Source organism: Hypomesus nipponensis, chromosome 23 (assembly GCF_054491055.1).
Source record: "Hypomesus nipponensis isolate SF chromosome 23, ASM5449105v1, whole genome shotgun sequence".
NCBI classification, from domain to species: domain Eukaryota; kingdom Metazoa; phylum Chordata; class Actinopteri; order Osmeriformes; family Osmeridae; genus Hypomesus; species Hypomesus nipponensis.
This window is the reverse complement of record NC_140383.1, coordinates 21844826-21865770: the sequence shown is the minus strand read 5'-3', so window position 1 is coordinate 21865770 and position 20945 is coordinate 21844826. Positions and strand designations below refer to the sequence as shown.

Below are 20945 nucleotides of genomic sequence, written 5' to 3'. Positions count from 1 at the left end.
AACTCCGCCCTCGCCCTCTCTCCAGCCTCCGAGTCCTCCGCTATTTTAGCGCCCTGTCAGCCACGGGTAACCGGCAACATGGTTGTACATTGAGGCTTTAACCGAAGATATCTAGCCTACGCTGATTTCTGCTACTGAACATACTTTATCAACAATCTTTGTTGAAGGTTTACAGAGGTGAGTAATTTATCGTACACTGTTTCAATAAGTCAACATACGACGATTTGATTTAGCAAACTATCACACTTTAAGACAAAGGAGTTTATATTTCTTGCTGAAGCGTGTCTAAATAAAACTGTATATGCAAAGTCGGTGTTGCAGAGTAAGGAAAGTTTTCACTTTTCAGTCATGGCACCGATTCTTGTATTTGCAGTCTTTTGTGGAGCCGTTGTCCGACCAGTTCACAGCTGTTGAAGACATTTTTAATAACCCAACAGAGGCTATTGTTAGGCTCCATTTAACCCAAGGTTGAAACAGTCATGATCGATATATTCAGTTGTTGAACCGAGAAATTTGACAATGTATGTAACAATGAGTCTTCTCAGCTACGCTGCGCACAGCTGGTCAGGAATGTGTTTTGCGAAAGTGTGCAGTGCGCAGTTTTGTAAACGCAAAACAGTTAACAAAGATTAAAAAACATTCACTTTTCAGTGGATTTATCATCAGTTCGTCTTTAACATTTTTACATACAATGTAATCATGCTAAAAAAGGAAACGATCAAACACGTAATTGCGCACCACTTTATATTTTGAATATACTAGACAGTGGTATGGACTCCGGTAGCTCTGGAAAGCATATAAGGTCCCTCTGTGTGTGTCCTGCTGTCCGGAGACCTTAAACTGACCTCAGTCCCTAACTGTCACTCAAACAAACCCCAAGTAAACATCAGTGCTTCTTTTTTAGTCCTATTGCAATGGCGGGTCTTTTTTTGGTAAGTGCTGCATAAAACATACAGTACAATATTATTTATCTACAGTCAAAGTCCCAATGATAATTAACAAAGCAGAAAAAACACGTAAAAATGAAAATTAAAGATCTCAGCACATGCATTGATTGTTTATTGTCAGTCATGTACATATAATTCTCTGAATAACTAGATGTTGAGCATTATTTTAGGACTTTTGTGAACAAAGCCACATGTACCTCGTGGAAGTATCACTCAACAGAGTCCATGTGGTTTGGACAGGTGGCTCCCAGCATGGTCCACTACATTGACTGCCTCTACTCTGGGCTCTCACCAGCCAAACAGGCTAAAAACAGAACACAGACGGCCCCCTTGCAACAAGTCAAGCCACCATTTTGTTTCTTGTCGAAGTAGGAAGATTTGGTACTATATGATCCCACAGTGTATGTTGTAGTGGCTGACGGTGCCATCAATCTACCTGATTGGTACTTGGTAGTACTGTACCTAACCTATAAAGGCCTATACCTATTCGTAGCAAGGAAACAACTCTCAATGCAGTGCACTGTACGCCTGTATTTCAGGCTTTTCCGTCAGTCTGTCTACGAAGTCTGCGGACATGGCTTGTACCCTTCACTTACCTTCTCCCAGCAACTGCACTCCTCTGTCACCTCTGCCCTTTTCTGTTCTCTTCATCTCTCTCTCTCTCTCTCTCTCTCTCTCTCTCTCTCTCTCTCTCTCTCTCTCTCTCTCTCTCCTTATTTCTCTCTCTCTCCCCTCTCTGTCGCTCTTCCTCCCACTCACGCTCAATCCCCATCTCCCTCCCTGTCTGTCTGTCTGTCTCCCTCCCTCTGTCTCGCCCTCCCTGTCTCTTTACCTGTCCAACCCCCTTCCCTCCATCCCCCTCGCTCTCCCTCTCTATCCCCCTTGTCATGGCCCTCCTCCTTAACTTGTCATTGCGCTCCTCCTTCATCACCGGCCCATCCATCTTGTCCCTCTCTCCTCTATCTCCAACCATCAGTGGTGCTCCAGGCTAGTAAGGAGTGAAACCAGGCCCCGCCGCTGCCCTCCTCCTGGCCACCAGGGTGGGGGTCTGGTCTGGGTCTGATGGACCAGCGATGGGCTGAGCCAGGGTGTGGAGTGACAGGACCGCCGTAGGACACAAGCCTGTCCTGTTGTGTCTGTAGCAGGGCCTGTGTTCCTCCGATCAGGCCACAGGGATCAGAAAGCTCAGTCACACCTTAAAGCAGTTGATCTCGTACATAGTTCCTTAAGCCTTTGTAAACGCTGGGTAAGGCCTAGAATGTGTGTTTAGGGCATACCTCACAGATCATTTGTAACAATTTCCCGGTATGTCAATGGAGACGCGTGGGATAGGCCTTCTAAAGTGTTTATGTAAGCTTCTTTATGACATTTTCATCATATTGCTAAAGCATGTGAGTCATAATCCAGGTTACTGCTTAAGCAAAGTGCTGCCTTAACCCTCCTCGACTAGAGAACGTACTAGATGCAGCATGACACAGATAAGACCTTTAGTTTAGAAAACGCTGGTGTTCTGGCACATCTCACAGGGCCATTTACAATTGTTTAATGTTTGAATTTATTGGGCGCCGGGCTTGGCAGGCAGTAAGGTCCGGCTCCCAGACCTGTGGAGAGAGTGAGCGAGGGCGGCGTGGTGTAGACGAGTGCTGTGGGGGGGGGGGGGGGGGGAGAACAGTCTGTGGACAGATAAGATCACAGCAGATGGGATTTTTATGATGTGTTTAGGGCAAGAAAACCAAATATACTGAGATGTACATTGTTGCTGTTATCGTCTTCCAAAGCGAACGTGGCAAACTTTAGTTTTTAATGAGTACGTTATGAACTGCACCTATAATATGATACCACATTTACAAGTTGAGATATGTTTTTAATAGGTGAATAGTACAGATAACAGTTTTTTCTCTTTCATTCTTCACTAGACGTATTTCTGTTTTTAAGAGACTTGGAATGTGCAACCACCTTTCTGCACATGGACTTTAAATATGGATGCATGTGTTTCCCTTTGTTAGTCAACAGTTTATTACAGCAAGTTCATCATTAAGCTATCTGGGCCTGATAGCTTGGTTGAGGAGAGCTTTTGGTGTTTTTCCGTCGCTGTGGGTTAACTCACTTCATCAAGGTTGACGCAGCTCAAGGCAATTACCCAGGAATCTAAGCCCGGTCACATAGTACCTATTAACTTTTTATCACTCTGCTGAAAAGAGGGGGCCTTGTTCATTGGCCTGCTTTGATTCGGCGGGTTCTTATCCATGTGGAGGGGGAGTAGAGAGGGAAGAGAGAGGGAGTAGAGAGGGAGAAGAGAGGGAAGAGAGAGGGAAGAGAGAGGGAAGAGAGGGAAGAGAGAGGGAAGAGAGAGAGGAAAGAGAGAGGGAAGAGAGAGGGAAGGGAGAGGGAGTAGATAGGGAAGAGAGAGGTAAGAGAGAGGAAAGAGAGAGGAAAGAGAGAGGGAAGAGAGAGGGAAGAGAGAGGGAAGAGAGAGGGAAGAGAGAGAGAAAGGGATGTGGGGGGACCAAGAGATAGAGAAGAGAGAGGGTAAAGAACAAGAGAAAATAAAGAGAGTGAAAGAGGGGGAGGAATGGACAAGAGAGAACAGAATGAGAGGGGGTAGAAGACAGAGAGGGTGAGTGAGTGAGATGGAGAATAGTGAGAGATAAAGGGTGGAGAAGGAGAGACAGTTGGAGCTGAGTGAAAGAGTGATGGGTAAGATGACCAGATACATATTAAAGGATGGAAAAGAAGAGAGATAGCATAGTAGCCCTGACAAAGATGTCCATGCCCACCATCCAACAGCATCTTTATGGGAATACTCAATTTTGCTTTGTGCACGCACTGCTTTTGCAACAAATCAATATTTCCTGCCTTGATGTATGACCGAACATGCCACATATATATATAGCCTGGATGTAGGCTACAGTATATCAACATTGATTTGTATATCATTTAAAGTAGCTGCCCACTCTGCCACTCACTCTCAGTAGAGGAGGCTGGAGACAGTACAGGAGGCTGGAGACAGTGGAGGAGGCTGGAGACAGTGGAGGAGGCTGGAGACAGTAGAGGAGGCTGGAGACAGTGGAGGAGGCTGGAGACAGTAGAGGAGGCTGGTGAGGAGAGGCTGGAGACAGTAGAGGAGGCTGAAGACAGTAGAGGAGGCTGGAGACAGTGGAGGAGGCTGGAGACAGTGGATCAGGCTGGAGACAGTAGAGGAGGCTGGTGAGGAGAGGCTGGAGACAGTAGAGGAGGCTGGAGACAGTAGAGGAGGCTGGAGACAGTGGAGGAGGCTGGAGACAGTAGAGGAGGCTGGAGACAGTAGAGGAGGCTGGAGACAGTAGAGGAGGCTGGAGACAGTAGAGGAGGCTGGAGACAGTGGAGGAGGCTGGAGACAGTGGATCAGGCTGGAGACAGTAGAGGAGGCTGGTGAGGAGAGGCTGGAGACAGTAGAGGAGGCTGGAGACAGTAGAGGAGGCTGGAGACAGTGGAGGAGGCTGGAGACAGTAGAGGAGGCTGGAGACAGTAGAGGAGGCTGGAGACAGTAGAGGAGGCTGGAGACAGTGGAGGAGGCTGGAGACAGTGGAGGAGGCTGGAGACAGTGGATCAGGCTGGAGACAGTAGAGGAGGCTGGTGAGGAGAGGCTGGAGACAGTAGAGGAGGCTGAAGACAGTAGAGAAGGCTGGAGACAGTGGAGGAGGCTGGAGACAGTAGAGGAGGCTGGAGACAGTAGAGGAGGCTGGAGACAGTAGAGGAGGCTGGTGAGGAGAGGCTGGAGACAGTGGAGGAGGCTGGAGACAGTGGAGGAGGCTGGAGACAGTAGAGGAGGCTGGAGACAGTAGAGGAGGCTGGTGAGGAGAGGCTGGAGACAGTAGAGGAGGCTGAAGACAGTGGAGGAGGCTGGTGAGGAGAGGCTGGAGACAGTGGAGGAGGCTGGAGACAGTAGATGAGGCTGGAGACAGTAGAGGAGGCTGGAGACAGTGGAGGAGGCTGGAGACAGTGGATGAGCCTGGAGACAGTAGAGGAGGCTGGTGAGGAGAGGCTGGAGACAGCAGAGGAGGCTGGAGACAGTGGAGGAGGCTGGAGACAGTGGAGGAGGCTGGAGACGCCTGTAGAAGAGACGTTCAGATGAGTTACCTTGCAGGCAGGATTTAAGCCCTGTGGCAAATCAAAGCTCCACTCCCAAAACTCTGCACACAATTCCTACATGAGTGAATGTGAACATGCAGGAACATTCATTTGTCATAGTTAGGCTGCACACACACACAAGCAAGTGTTTGTAATGGCAGTGACATCATAGCCTTTGAGACAGGGTCTTAATTTAGTTCACTGAAACAGGTCAGCCCTCAGGATATGGAGGTTGTGCTGGACCTTCATCACAGCTGTCACCAGAGTGTGATTACCTCATGTTGATGTCATTGAAGACAAGGAGACAGGTTGTCATTGTCGAGCTAGAGAGAGGTAGACTGACTGATTGATGTATCCTCACCAACCTGGGTTTGTCCTCTATTTTTACTTAAACACATTCTTCTGTAGCTCGTTGTGTGGTCGGGAGAATTCCCCACCCAAGTTAGCAGAGAACACAGTGTGTAGTGGAAGGACATCAGCCATTTTTAACCATCTGTTCCCGAACCAGCGCTCCATTACAGAGCAGGGGAGGGTCTGTGGTTAATTTGGGGTTAGTCCTTAGACTGAAGGAGCAGGTGACGACCATTGATCTCTAACAAGCAGGTCTGGTCCTCATCGCTGATAAGACCTGGCTGAACCCTGAGGCACCTGCCCAGGGCCTGTCACTGACCCGGGGGAGGTGTGTGGTGTGTGGGGCCACTCCCTTGTATTCAAGCCTGGGCTGCTACACTGACTGATAGGGATCGCCTACAGACATTAGCATATATCCATGTGTGTCTTCTGTGGTGACAAACCAATAGATCTATTGAGTTCAAGTTATCTTGAATCTATATGACAAATCAGATAAGACTGTTCTACACAGGGGAAGGGGCTATTAAACAAGGTAAAACCAAGGAGTGAAGTAAATGTCTGCTGTGTGTCTATAGTAGATAAATAAGTAGATTGTTGCACAGCTTGCCGCAGTCAAACACAGGTCAGTTCTGTGTTTAAACCAGGGGTGAGTGTGGTATTCTGTTTGGGTTTCCAAGGTGATGATTCAATAATTGTAGTGTGTAATGGTAAACAGATCACCAACATCTTTATTGCGTTGCTAATATCAACAAAGAGGGTAGGAAATATGTTTGGCATAATGTTGGCAAGAAAACGATTTCTACCCGTGTGGCACTTTCAGTTGCACTCCATCTTTTTCCACACAAATGAAGTAACCATTCCCAAAACAACAGGCTTGTGCTTGTTCACATTTAGGTTTCACTTGTTTTGTGTTACTAGGAGATATCCATATTTGACCTACATTTTGGCGAAAGCCGTTATTACAAGCACCAGGTTCATAATTGGTTGCCAATGGCAATGCTGTTAAGTGGAGGTAGTAAATCAATAAAGTAACTTTGAAAACCTCTAGAAACTAACCCTTGGTGGGGCAATGTAATTCAGCCTTGAAACACCCCTTAACCTGCAACTTGGTATGTCCCATCAAAGACACTGGGACAAACCACCAAACGTATGTAGGGGGGACATGAAGGACCAGTAGAGGAGAATTACTATGCTCCAACATGGCTGGCTAGAACTCTCCGGCGTATCTCTAGCCTGGCTCCCGGCCCAGGTGGGACAGCTCAAGGGTTTTATTTAATCTTTCCCCTGACAGGGGCAATCTGGGATAGGACCCAATCTCTCATCATCTCGGGGGATTAGATCGCTAAGGAGCAAGGTCGACAAAAGCACAGATCGAGGCCAATCACCGCGTCTGCTCAGGGTCTATTGATTCCACTGTACATCTGGAGCGGCCATTGTGTCTCGTTAATTAAATGTGATTGAAGAGCCAATGCCGGTAAGGACTAGCTGGAAACATAATGAGGATAATCAGCACCTTGAATGGTCAGATTATATAGCCTGTTAAACCAGGTTCTTTCTTGTAAAGAGAGGAGCTCATTCAACATTGTTGGTTCCTAGGGGCCAGAAGAGATTGAGATGAAAATTCCTTTATTGGTGTGACTACAGAGCTTCTCGGTGAAGGGTCTTCAGTCGTTTTGTAAACATTTTATTTAAACCAATTACTGCCAGTGATCCTGTGACAGACTGGTATGAGTAGCATCTATGCTACGTAGTGGTTCCAGTTAGAGGAATGACTAAATAAAACGAAATATGAGATCTCCAGCTTCTTTATTAAACTACTGTGGTATTTGAAGGGGTCCTACCTCATCTAAATCAAGGCCTTTCTTTATTTTCTATCAAGTTCCTGGTACAAAAATATAACAGGACATTTTGGCTTCACTTTTCAGTTGGCTTGCAGGTTTATTATTTTAAAGACCTGCTTTGTTCTATGCATCGTCTACCAGCTGCTTAACACACACACACACACACACACACACAATAATTTGCTTAACTTACGTTACAGTGTAACTACCAATCAGTTAATACATAACTTTGCTAGATGCCAATATGTTGTTGTTGCTGTGTGTACGTGCGGTTGTTTGACCCAAGAACAGGATGATGGGAACCTGACCTCAGATTCCTCACGTCTATACGGGTGAACTCCCCATCACCTTGACGGTCTTCACACAGAATAAGATCAGGCTTCATGGGATCAAATGGTTTCGATTTCGTCAGACTAAACGTTCATACGTTTACCCTCGGCGATCCTTCGCGTAGCTTTGTCCCGACTGAGAGGTGACTGGTGGGACATGTGCTGCTCGACACACCTGAAGTGGGTGGAGTAGCGGGCCATTCGAAACCACTAGAAATCGAAGGAGGATAAGCCTTATCCTGGAAATGACACGGGTCAAGCTGTCAAAGCACAATGGGCCCCGCAGAGACAGAGTGGTGGCCCGACACAGCTCGAGCTTTTGTCCCTTCCAATACATGAGTGTTCCCGTGTGATATTCAAACCATTCAAATCGGCAATGCACTTAATACAGGCGGGCTATCTATGTCTCGAGTGGCCGGCCTCACGTTCGGAAATGTCTTTGGTAGCGTCGGACATTTTTGCCGTGCCTCGAATCATTTTTGCGCCAGCCGACCATGTCATTTATGTCTACATATTCAACATGGAGATAAATCCGCTCCCTTTTAAAGATCAAACCAACATTTTTCCAAATCAGCCCTCCTGAAACGGCTTAGCTGTCTGTGCCGTCCGCCCTGGCTTCACTTGCACAGCGCCTCCAACTGACACTTGAGAAGACGTTTTTTTTTTCTTCTTCTTCTTCTTCTTCTTGGGCCCGTTCACCCCCTCTCTGCGGCCTCGGAGAGAAACGTTTTCGATTTCCCAGCGCAGCGAGGGACACAAAGACAGGCCTTGTGTGCGCTGGGTCCATCCTCCTAGCCTAGCGGGCTGGAACCAGGAGAGCAGGGCAGGACCTGTAAGGGGAAGCCGGCGGTTGTAATCAGACGGTCAATTTAACTGGCCCTGGTCCTCTGCCCTGGTGTAATGAGCGGGTATTAACCCAGGTGGGAGAGTCCTCTGGGGGGATGGAGGGTAGGGACCTGAGCCCAGAGAGAAGAGGTGGCCTGGGCACATGCTAATTTGGTAGTGCATGGATGGATGGTAGAAAGCAGGTCATGGTTGTGGAAAGATCTGGGCTTTTGTCTGCCGTTAATCTAGTGTGTGCAAAGCTGGCCATTGTTAAAATGGCTGCAGTAACTTATCCTTTGAAATGCGTGTACTTTTAGCTTGATTTCACAAGTCTTAAAAGGTTTGGAATGTGTATAAAGGGCTGTTTGTGCTTGCTTTTGTGATGATTATTAGCTGTGTGTTTTGGAGGATTTGGAATAAACTTGTTGTTTTAGGGCTTTTTCTAAGTATTTTCTGCAAGGAGTGGCAGTTGCTAAGTTGAGCTACTCCAGATAACATAACTCAAAAAAAAGGAAGGTCACTGACCTGCGCTGAGAAGGAGATGAAACGTGAGATGGATGTGATTGGTGGAGCTCTTTTGTTCCACAACTGAAATTGAATTCTTTTCTTGGTTCACCTTACAGATAAAGCTATCCTTCTCACATGTACCTTGCAATAAACATATCCTTCTCACATGAAGGCACACAAACCTTCTGAAGGTCCTTCCCATTGTCTGTTGAAGTAACTTGTCATGCAGGGCAGTGAAACTAACTCAAACGGATACTTTCTATGAATTGAAATGCAAACATACCATAATCGTTCTTCAAAGCAATTGGTTGCGAGAGGATTATATACCATACGTCTACATGAAAGTCCCTAATTGCTACATTCAATTATTTGGCACATTCACAATAGGCAGAGAGGTTGTCCCAGGTCTGGCATATTTGTAGCCCATGACATCATGCGTTCATGATGCAACAACAATGAATCACTCACAAGGTGTTCACTTCCCCTCTCTCTGTCAAGAAGGATTCATAAGGAGGCCAAATTCAGCCGTATAAAAACTTACCTACCTGAAGGGGGGGGAACTACCTGGAGGCCTGGGCCAGCCTCTTCAGCTTTCTGGGGCTCACCTGGACCAGATTAGATAACAACCACACGCTACACTCACCAATTTATGACCTCTATACATCACCCCTGAAGCTGGCCAGCGGGAGCACAATTCAACTTTTAAGTGTGGGTTTTACGTGGTACCACAACACTGTCACCCCCGGGGTGTGTGCACAGAAAGGGGTGTTCCTGGCATACCACTGAGACGTTCTCCAGGGTTGAATGAATGGACTCTGGCGTGTAGCGGGTAGGGATTTCCCCCACTTCTTCATTCGAGTGATGTCATTTTGTTTGTCACGGTAAATCAATGTCATTTGTGGTGTGAAATCATCCTCGATCAAGAAAACTTGCAAAGTGAAGAGGTTTCAACACGCTTTCAGATCTCCTAACATTATATCTTTGTATTCCTTGTAGTCATTATTTGTTTAGATCAGTTAGATAAAGTAACAGTTAACAGTAAAGTAATAGAATGGCAGGTTTCATTCAGTAGTACAATGTTCACTAACAGTAGTACAATGTTCATTACCAGTAGTACAATATTCACGGCAATTCGGTTGGTGTGTTGTGTAACAGTGCTTTGGGACGAGTTACTAAAGCCTTGGGTTAGCTTTCATATTCTCTTTACTGTGCAGTTAAAACCTAGTAAAACAATCCTCCTATAGGGTCCTGTGTTTACTCATCACCATCATCGTCTCCTGAGAAAGTAACATAGAGGTCGGTGAGTGGCACTGCGCTAACAAAGACAGGTGATAGATAATGTCCCAACCGCTTAGTGACCAAAGACATACCACAGATTTCTGAGTGCTGTTCAAGGTGAGGGTTGCTCCCAGATATTCGTAGGAGTGGTCCTTTGTCACCCCTCGTTGGCTTTGTTTACTATATTCCCACATGCTCGCCTGTCATTACTGAAAGACCAGACAGGACTCAACACAGTTTGAGTCTCTCACTCACGCAGCACTTACACAAGGAGAGACTCGACTTCCTCTGTGGTATAACAACACTAGAGCAGCACCACCTTACACAAGCATAGACAGTCGTCTTCTGTGGTAGAATACTCACACTAAATGATCTTACTCTGAGAGACTTCTTAGAACTTTCCATGGTTTTCTGAAAGAGATTCTGTGCAAGACCAGCTTCATACAGTGACCATAATCAATGACAAATCAAATAATCATGATCAAATTCATTCAATGATCAAATTCATTTACAATTCATTACTGAAGTTAAGCAATGTGTCATAGCAGTTTGTCCTTACATAAAAATTGTTTGGGGAGCCACACAACAATCTAAAAGAAGTAAACTCTTGTCTAGACATGCTAGGACGTCACAGTGTTTGTCTGAGTCACAGCCGTCCCTGCCATTCACAGCTGGGTGCTCACGGCTCCCCATAGCTCTGGTGTTGATCATCAGTGGAGTGTCTGGAGGGTCCAAGTGCTTTACAGCCCTCTTTGCTGTGTTCTGGCCCAGAGGCATTGTCTAAGGCGGTCCAATGACCCACTCTCCCTCAACACAGCCATAAAACCCCCCCAAAAGGCCCCCAGGGTTTATATAGCCTATCCCCAGGGCTTTACGAGGGGCCAGCCCCCTGTGACTTCCCGGTGTGGAGGGTCCTCCAGGCGTGGGAGAGGGGGAGGACAGATGGGGGTTGACGGTTAAAAGGCACACGTAGGTAACCAGGGATCACGTTTGGTTTCAGGATACACGGTAACCACAAAACTGTTTGTTTTGTTGACGACATACAGTGACCACATACCAGTTTGCTTTTGGGAGCAGTAAGGGACCGGAATACTTTTCTAACCTTTCCGTCTTTCTTTCTTTCTTTCTTTCTTTCTTTCTTTCTTTCTTTCTTTCTTTCTTTCTTTCTTTCTTTCTTTCTTTCTTTCTTTCTTTCTTTCTTTCTTTCTTTCTTTCTTTCTTGCAGGCAAGGATTATTGGCAGGTGAAGACAAGAGCGTGCATCAGGATCTCTCAGGTAACGGATTCGTTTGCATGCGGATGTCCTTTGTCGTTTGGTCCCGCCCCCTGCTTGTGTGCACCGCTACCTGTTTAGCATGTTTGTACTCGCTCGCAATATCGTATGGAACAAACGGGACGCTGCTGTTAATTAGCCCAAGTGCTTTCCACTGCTGCAGAGGCGGAGGAACTAACGCATTTGTGGAATGGGAGAGGGTATCTTTTCCCTGTAAGCTCTCGTTTGAAGTTACAGTCTCCAGAGGGAGGTTTGTTGGAGATGAGGTTCTCTGAGGCATCTCCCTGAGTCCTCTTCCCTCCACCCCCCCCCCCCTGTGTTCCACACAAACAGAAACATGAGACCCTCTCTCAGGATCTTAAGGGGGTGCTCTGTTGATCGGCAGTACATTCCTGTGGGCAGCCCCCGCCGGTGCCTTTGACGGGCGCGTAGGACCACTCTGTCGGCGGCGCCGAGCGACAAGCTCTGCCGAGCGGGCGAGGGGGACCCCCGCAGAGGTCGCTTAGTCCCCCTGGCTCACCTGGTGTGATGTCAGCAGGTGTATAGCCGTGCATTGTGGGAATGGCCCGGTGAAGATGACTATCAACACCTGGGCATGTTCATTTCGTAGACAGTATCCAAAGCAAAATTACTGGAGGGATTCCAACCTGTGACCTCTTAATGTGCAGTCAAATGCTCAAGCGGTAAAGTACACCCATCCCCTCTGGCTGATAAAGTGTTCGGATGCCTTTCGTGTCCTTCTTTTTTAACGACGAGTTATATTGGAAGGGAACCGACACAATAGAGACCAGTGTCGTCAACGGAACGGAAAGGTCAAACCGAGGCTGAATCAGCAGTTTAGGTCTGGGGTTTGATTTGCAGACATCTTCCGTTCCCCAGGGCACGAAGCCCACCACCACCCACCGTCTAAAACCACGACTCCGACCATTCTCCTCCCCCACGGGGAGCCCGGGTCGAAAATAGACCCCAGCATTGTGTATGACGGTTGGGCATTTAGCTGGCCGCAACAGCTTGAAGGCCTCCCTGATCGCTGTCATCCGCACCCTGACACAAGCCACCACGCACAGACGGGTTCGGCCACTCCTAGGGCACTGCTTGTGACGAGGCCACGCCCTCATCCTGTCTCTCTCTCCTTTCACCTCTGGTAGCAAAGGACTCTCCACTCTCAAAGCCAAAAACAAAGTAGTAAATCTGTCATTTTGATTGCCCGAGGCATCTTGAGCTGCCACAGTGTAATCGCATACAGACAATAGTTGCGACATCAAGGTGAAATGCTGTCACAAGTGAAATAGTGTCTCTCTTTCTGTCTCACCCTCCTCTGCTCTGTCTGTCTCTCTGCCCATCTCTGTCTCTCTCTCTTTCTCTCTCCTTTAATCTTCGGAAGCTGTTGTGATCAGGCCATGAGATTGCATCACCTCTTGTTAAATCTCGCCTTAACTGATACAGCCTCCGTAAACTAATTTAGATGATCCTCCCCTGATAACTTCCTGTTGACAGGAGACACTGATAGAAAAAACAGGGATCAGCTAACAATTATTCTATCGCGTTTAGAAATCAAAATGAACAGGCTATCTCCCTTTTTATTTGTGCTTATCTGAAAACGATTTTCTCATTTAATTCAATACTCTGACAGAATCTCATTTGAAGCTCACCTGTTTCATATGTCGCCAAAAGACCAGCCTTGGACCAGTAGCAGAAATGACAGAGAAGTTAATCTGTTTGACAGTTGAGGAACCCTACCAGTTCTGCCCGAGGGAGAGGTGATAAGAACTGCACCAAAAGCAGTTTGCCACCCAACAGTTTTACACAGTGGAAGGGCGTTTGATGTGGTTTGAATGTTCATGACGTGGAAATTCAAGTCGGTTTGTGAGGTTATAAAGACAGATATTTATTTTTTTACCAGAAGAATTGTAAAAAATGTAAAAGGGGGTGGTCTAGCGTGAAGTGAGGGTATTTCAGTATTTGATTCTTGTCTTGACATGGGGGAATTTTCTTGTTGGTTTAGAATTGTGCCTCCCAGCATTTAAAATACGGTTTGTTCAAAGGTCCTCAGAAGGTGTTGTAAACTTCACTGACATGTAGCATTCCAGCTACGCTGAATAGGGATGATATCTCCCCCTGAGTTTATTGAGCCAGGCCTGGGGAACGGGACAGGGGGAGGGGGCGCGGCTCACCACCACGAGCTCACCACTAACTATCCGAAAATTGAGGGGCACTTCCTCATCAGATTACAACCTCTCCTCCTATGCCCCCACACAGACAACCACTTAAAATGACATACATTTGCTGTCACTGTTAGCATTCATTTTCTTTGATTTATATCACTCTAATTTAATGGTCATATCTCACAGATATATGATGCATCAACGGACCACCTTGTCTTTCTTTCAGAACATCTTGTGGTCACTCTTCAGAAGCGAGGCTTATCACACAGCTAAGTGTAGAGATCCATTGCAGTTTGAATGCGCTGGGGAAACATGCTACTGGACCCAGTGGAGCAGGAAGCAGAGATCAGGGCTTGATTTAAAAGCTGAGGAATTCTCAGTCTGCTCCATCACCCAACCGCAAACACACACACACAGACGAAGGCACTCACAAACCTATACACTCAAACACACATGCAGGCACACACCTATACGTACGTTAATACACATGCACACACACACACACACACACACCACGCTGAGGAATAGTTATCAGAGCCAGGTGCTTGGTAAGACATCAGGTGCACCACTTCACTTCTGGAATGTGTTTTACAGAGTCAGGCGAGCTTCGTCCGGAACTGCAGGGCAAGAAGTGGTTTAAATCCTTCCACAAAATGACTAGCCCCCTGCTGAGACACTGAGCCCTCTCTTTCCCTCTGCCTCTTTGTCTCCCTCTCTATCTCCATTTCTCTCTCTCTCTTTTTCTCTCTCTCTCTCTTTCTCTCTCTCTGTCTATCTCTCTCTAACTTCCTTCCTCGTCATGGGAACCAGTGCTTGTCTCTGATCTCAGAGACCTGCGAGAGGAAAACTCTGCTGATGCAGAGAGGAAGAGTGCCATTAGCCAGGACTGCTGTGGTTGTGTTTCTGCTGAAAAAGACAGCTTGATAAAGAGTTTGTTTAAAACAAACTCTTTTTCAAGTGCTGCTTAGTGCCAGGCATACCCTGTTTGGTGAGAGGGTGTGTGCAGGCTAATTGCTGAAATGTTTGGTGACTGATTACGTCTCACTATAGTCAACCTGATAAGTCTGTGGTTTCCTCATGTGACCTGTCTTGGTACCAGAGTCAATAGTGTAGATACTAGATAGCGAGGCTGTTTCAAGCCGAGGTAGTGGCTAACACTAGCCTATAAACATTTCCCAGCAAGTTTCTAACACATTCAACTTTTCCCCATCTGGCTAGTGATAACCAGTAAGTTGTTTCCCAACAAATTGCTGGCCAGTGACTTGTTCCCAGCAAGTGGCTAGTGCTAACCCGTAACCTGTTCCCAGGTAGCGAATAACGCTTACTACAACCTTTTTCCAGCTAGCGCTAACCTATAACCCTTTCCCATGCTCCCACCTGGCAGCACTGCGTCAAGGAAGGAAATGACTTGAGTCACATGATATGATAGGCTGGTAATCTCTCTCTCTGGGACATGTTTAATCTGGGTTTACCTCCCAGACAACCTCTCTGAAATAAGGATCTGTGGCAGTATCTGCTGACATCTCCCCCTCCCCCTAGATAAAGTGTGTGTGTGTGTACGTGGGTGTGTGTGTGTGAATGCTAATGAGGTGGGCTGGCAGAAGGGTTGACACCGGTCTGTTAGCCACCGACTGTTCCCATGGTTGCCCCACCCGTCATCCAATCACATTGCTGCAGAGTCAGGAAGTTGGGGGTCATTGACCCCTGAGGGACTCTGGGTTGGTAGGGAGGTGGCCATCAGGAAATGACTCCTAGCTTCTATTCAACTAGAGGACCATCTATCTCACTCAGTCTGACCTCTGTGGTCTGCTAAACAAGGCTTTTACTGACTGGTAACACATATAAGGATAATACCTCACTTTGTTGCATATGTTAGGTAAGTCCTAAACATACATGCTTTGTGTGCTCCGTATTGAAAGGCATATATGTGTTTGTGTATATTGACTAATCTGGAGTTTTTAAAGATATATGTGGTATTGGCACATTTGTATGTTTTTCACCACATCTGTAAAACTCTGTTTCTCATGTCTTTCTAGTTACTTCTCACCATTCCTATATTTACTACTGAGTGGCAGGATTTTGACCACTAGACCTCACAGTAACCTGTTCCACTACCTGCAGTTGGATAAGGGACCCAATGCTAATTTCAGTTCAACTGCCTGTGTGGGGTGTGGGGTAGGAAGTGATGGATGTGTGTGTGTGTGTGTGTGTGTGTGTGTGTGTGTGTGTGTGTGTGTGTGTGTGTGTGTGTGTGTGTGTGTGTGTGTGTGTGTGTGTGTGAAAGAGAGAGGAGTGAGGGGTTATGATGTGTGTTAGTTACTGAGGTGCCGCTCCACACAGAGGAAGTGACAGAGTCAACACCAGACTTCTGTCATTCCCTCAGAATGACAGCGGGAGGATACAGGCCTCGTTTGGAATTTCGAATAATTTACGTGAAGAAAACAACTCATTTGAATGTAAGATGACGATCAGCCTAATGCAGTTTTGCAATTCAGTTTTTACTGTGACAGTGTTAACTTGCATGGTCCAAGGTGTGTCTCCTTCATACTTACATGTTCAACTCAGGCTGTTCAACTCCCTCAAGGGGAAACCACTCCTCAGAACAGTTAGATGACCTAAAATGAGCCAGTCACACACAGAGCATTCTTGTCTCCTCCCTGCAGGCCGTGAAGTCTCCCTCCCTTGAGGTGTCACAGGGGTGTCGAATGTTTATTTGTTCAAAAGCTCAGTTTCTCCCCTCCGGCACGGGCCTTAGGAGTGTGACCTCTCCAGGGTGATGGATGGCCGGGCCTCTGCTAGGCAGAGCCAGTGTTGGTTCAGAGTGAGGAGATAAGCGAGGGCTTGTTTGTTTTCAGACATTGATTCTGTTGGAGGTCAGCGTCTGAGTGTGATTTCTGGCCCCTCAGATTAAAGTAGGCCGAGGTGAACAGGTGACTGTTGACTCACGGCTGACATGGAACAGGACTCATTAGGGCTGACTGGTGACTTTGACCAAGTCGTCACAACTGCCACATGGCAAGGTGTTGTTCAACTGGCCTTTGAGTTCCATATAACTTATTAGGTATTTATTATGTTGAAATGCAGCACAATAATGACAAGGACTACCTGCGCCCCAAGTGATAAAGTGATTCTAGTCGAAGTTGAATCTTCTAGAAACCAGCCATGATAATAAGACCAGGCTTCAAACGTTGTGTCTGTTTACCAGACAACAGACCGACGAGCTGGTTTACAGCCTTCATCCTCGTTCTCATCTACCTGTGACATCTTCGAGGTATGCAGCTCATTACTGCAAACATTCAACTTTTAGTTGTTTAATACCAGGTGCATCTCACAGTGTTTGGCACTCTCAAACCCTCTCCTTATATTAGGGCTGCTGTATTCATTAAAAACATAGACACTACACCTGTTTGCTGGTTCATGCTATTTACTGGTTCATGCTATTCACTAGTTCATGCTATTCACACGCCATTCACTGCTATTCACTGTAGGTACAAGGCAGTTTTACTCTTAGTCTGTTGTTACTGGTCTGGGTCTGTTCTTACTGGTCTGGGTCTGTTGTTACTGGTCTGGGTGTGTTATTAATGGTCTGGGTGTCTTGTTACTGGTCTGGTTCTCTACGTGTACTGCGCTGTACCATGCGCTACTGTACCATTAGATTAACACTGCATTCTTGCAGACGTCTCACTCATGTAATATAAGCTAGAAGCAGCATTAAGAGGGACTGTTCTCAGGGTGTCCACGGTCTTGACATGAGTCCCTCCCTCCAGGTCTCCTCACACTGCTCCCTGTGGACCCCTATCCTCTGGTGGCCTCTCCAATAACCACTTTCTTTACGGTCCAAACCCCTTCTCAGAGCCCCTCGGTTGACTCCTCGAGACCCCAGTGAAACTCGCTGGAGCCTGTCCTGATCCCTCCACCCCACTCATTTTCCCGGGGCTGACCCCGTCCACCTGACCCCGCGGTCACCCGACCTCAAGGTTACCTGGGCCGGGGGGGTCAAAGGTTAGGAGCAGGTGCTCAGAACCTGAGTGAGGGGAGATCCCCCCCCCCCCCCTTCACCTACAGACCCCTCCCCCCCCCTCCAGGAGGCTGTGGAGATATCCAGTCCCTCTCCAGTAGGCTGGTCCACACAATAGGAGCAGCTCGTCCCTTCCCCCCCCCCCCCCCCCCCCACATACACACAACCCCCTCCCTCCAGCCCCATCCCAGCCCCAGCTCTGCCCCACATGCGTGGCCTGCTTGAGAGGTTCCCACGTGAGAGCTGTGTGGGCGCAGGGTAGTCACCACCTCCCCCTGTCACCCCTGCAGGTGTGGTCACGGAGAGGCAGAGAGGATGGCGTTCCCCCTGGCCCCGCAGCCCAACGCTGGCCTGCAGCTCCTGGTCCTGCTGCTGGTCGGCTGTGGCCTGGCGGAGGCCAACCGCATCAACTTCTACAACGTCAGACCTCCAGTCGAAGGTTTGGCTCTCAACATTGACCCGAGCAGCTGTCATGTCCAAACCCCCACTGTCGTTCGCCCCAACCACTCAGATCGGAGGTTATTGTGCTGTGCAGTGTCGTTGTTGTGTCTTGACCCATCGTGACTATTTTCTTACAGCCACTCCGTTTCCTAAGAGCTTCAAGTGTTTCACCTGTGACAGAGCGCAGGACAACTACAACTGCAATCGCTGGGCGGAGGACAAGTGGTGTCCACCGAGTGAGTACACACACACACACACACATATACGCACACGCACACAGCCACACTCATAGGCAAATGAGTGTATATACACACACAATGAAACACAATTAAGCACACACACACACACCCACAAGCACACACACACACACAAGCAGATACACACACACACATGCACACCCACGCTCACACTTACAAATACACACTCACAGATATACAAATACCGATCACCTCTCCTATGGCCACCCCTGTCCATCCTAAGACGCTGCTTGTTTTGGATGCCGTCTCCTCCCTCCAGACACCCAGTTCTGCATGACGGTGCACCACTTCAGCAGCCAGGGCAGGACCAGGTCTGTGACCAAGCGCTGCGCGGCCCACCAGGACTGCCACGCGTCCGGCTGCAGACACCACAGAGACACAGGACACATTGTGGGTCCCCTGGAAGACACGCTGTCATGATTTGGATGTGACTTGATGGATCCTGTGCATCGCGCAGAATAGTTCCAAAAAACTGTGATGGTTTTCGGTCCTGACTTTTCGTGTCCTTCTCTTCCTGGCTCCTCCCACTTTCTCCTCCTCTCCCCCTCTCCCCTCTCACCCCATCTTCTCCTCTCTCCTCCTCTCTCCCCCTCTCCATCTCCTCAACCCCTCTCTCTCCCCCTCTCCCCTCTCACCCCATCTTCTCCCCTCCTCTCTCCCCCTCTCCATCTCCTCACCCCTTCTCTCTCTCCTCTCTCTCTCTCCTCCTCCAGGAGTGTGTTTCCTGCTGTGAAGGGATGGTCTGTAACGTGGAGGTCCCCACCAATCACACCAACGCTGTGTTTGCCAAGAGACACGCCCACAGCTCCTCCACAGCCAATGAGAGGCTGCGTGGCAAACTGACACTCCTCAGCCTGGGGCTGGCCGCGCTCCTCCTACTGTGACAGAGCAGCCAATCAGAGGAGGTCTCAGAGGGTGGGACCGACAGCGCGAGACCAGTAATCTACCCCGATACTGGTGAAGGATGTGCCCTGTGACAGTTTGTCAGACGTAACAGTTGGTGAAGTAATCACCCAGGAGTGCTCACCAAGGTGATACTGATGTTCTTCACGACTGCTTCAGACTGGGCTCCATCCACCTAGACCATGGAGTCAGGACAGACTCTCCGAACTCATGAACCTGAGACAAACTCACCGTGAAGCATGGACGCTGAACTGACTGAACTCTAGAGCCTGGGGATGCAGAGATAGTTCAGAAATGCCTCTCGTGGCTCTCCTGATAAGGTCATGAAACTCAGCCAGTAGAAACTTGGCTGATGATGAAGAAGATGATGAAGATGATGATGGTTGTTTGTTTACGACCTGCACACTGGTGGCACAGATATGGCCGTGCAGCCCTTCAAGACTCACTACAGTCTCCGCACACCCGTGAACACATGGACAATCCAAAACGGTGATGTTCGCCAACTTGCCCTGGTGTCATTCATCCCAGCAAGTTCCTAAAAGTTGAACACGTGCACCAGATGTTAGACAGAGAACACAGGCTAGCTATACAGGAGAGTTGTATGATGGTCATTGCAAAGTTTTGCGCTTAGGTTGTCAATGCCGGTTTATAGTGTACCTTCTGACAAATCCATGTTTGCACTTATTTCATGTTTGAACTTGATTTTAACAAAACGTGAATATAGCATACTCAGTTGGAGAAGTGTGGACTGTATGTGGATGTTAGTAAAAAACGTACAAGACACATTCAAATGGCTCCAGTCGTGGAAAAAAGAATTGGGTTCTTATGAGTATCGTTGTGTCTCTGCTTGTTTTTGGAAAGTATTCTAGTCATTTCTCCTTACACAACAACTTCTGTCGAAATGACATTCCAGTGTGGTATTTTGATATCCAGTTCTGTACTGTTGTGAGGTAACTTCATGAACTTTTACACAGAGCAAACCCAACATCTCAGGTCTCTAACTATAAGATCCCCAGATTGATGCTTTGTATTGGGTACAGTACTGTTAGTGGATCTAATGCATTGTTAGACATGACCTAAAGTGATCAAAAACATGTGAATGCACATGTTTGCCATTATGATTATGAAGTACTATCCTCCAATTACATGAGCTGTTTCAATATAGACTATTGTCTGTCCATGGCATTCCAGCTCCTCTGTATCTATACATAGACTGTACTTTATGAACACCACAACATCGAGGTTTATTGTTGAGTAATGCCGCTAACTATGAATTACCATAAAATCGGGTTTGTTTCCTTCTCTCCACAGTATAGTGAGCCAACTGTATGTTAGTACGTTTTTTAAGGAGCAGCGGCTTTTAAAAAAAGGAAATCAAATTAGAGAAACCGGACATGGGATCCCGCATTGCGTTTCATTTCCACCTGAAACCAATTCTACATTAATCGCCAAAAGTACCCTTGGAAGGGATTGAAGAAGCATGTGTGTGCATGTATGTTCTGACTAGGAGCAAGAGGGAGTATTTTCTTCTTTTCTCTTGCTTGTCTTTTCTTCTCGAGGGTGTTTTGGGGATCTGCTGGCGGGGAAGGCGTTGCGTGATAGATCATATCCTGGATCGTGAATATCCTGGATCTCTCCTGCTTGCTACCCTGACACCCCTATGCAGTGAGAGTGCAGCAGACAGGTCCCTCACCGAGTCCA

The 20945-nt window shown here is 47.5% G+C and overlaps 1 protein-coding gene across 1 annotated transcript; it reads left to right on the top strand.

Moving 5' to 3' along the window:
• The first annotated feature begins 59 nt into the window (after positions 1 to 59).
• lypd6b (LY6/PLAUR domain containing 6B) lies at positions 60 to 20377 on the top strand. The gene is made up of 6 exons (XM_084689413.1): positions 60 to 177; positions 11414 to 11463; positions 17934 to 18082; positions 18222 to 18320; positions 18601 to 18731; positions 19055 to 20377. Exons 3-6 carry the CDS (start codon positions 17959 to 17961, stop codon positions 19223 to 19225), a joined length of 525 nt encoding a protein of 174 aa, XP_084545539.1. The 5' UTR covers positions 60 to 177; positions 11414 to 11463; positions 17934 to 17958; the 3' UTR covers positions 19226 to 20377.
• Positions 20378 to 20945: the final 568 nt, after the last annotated feature.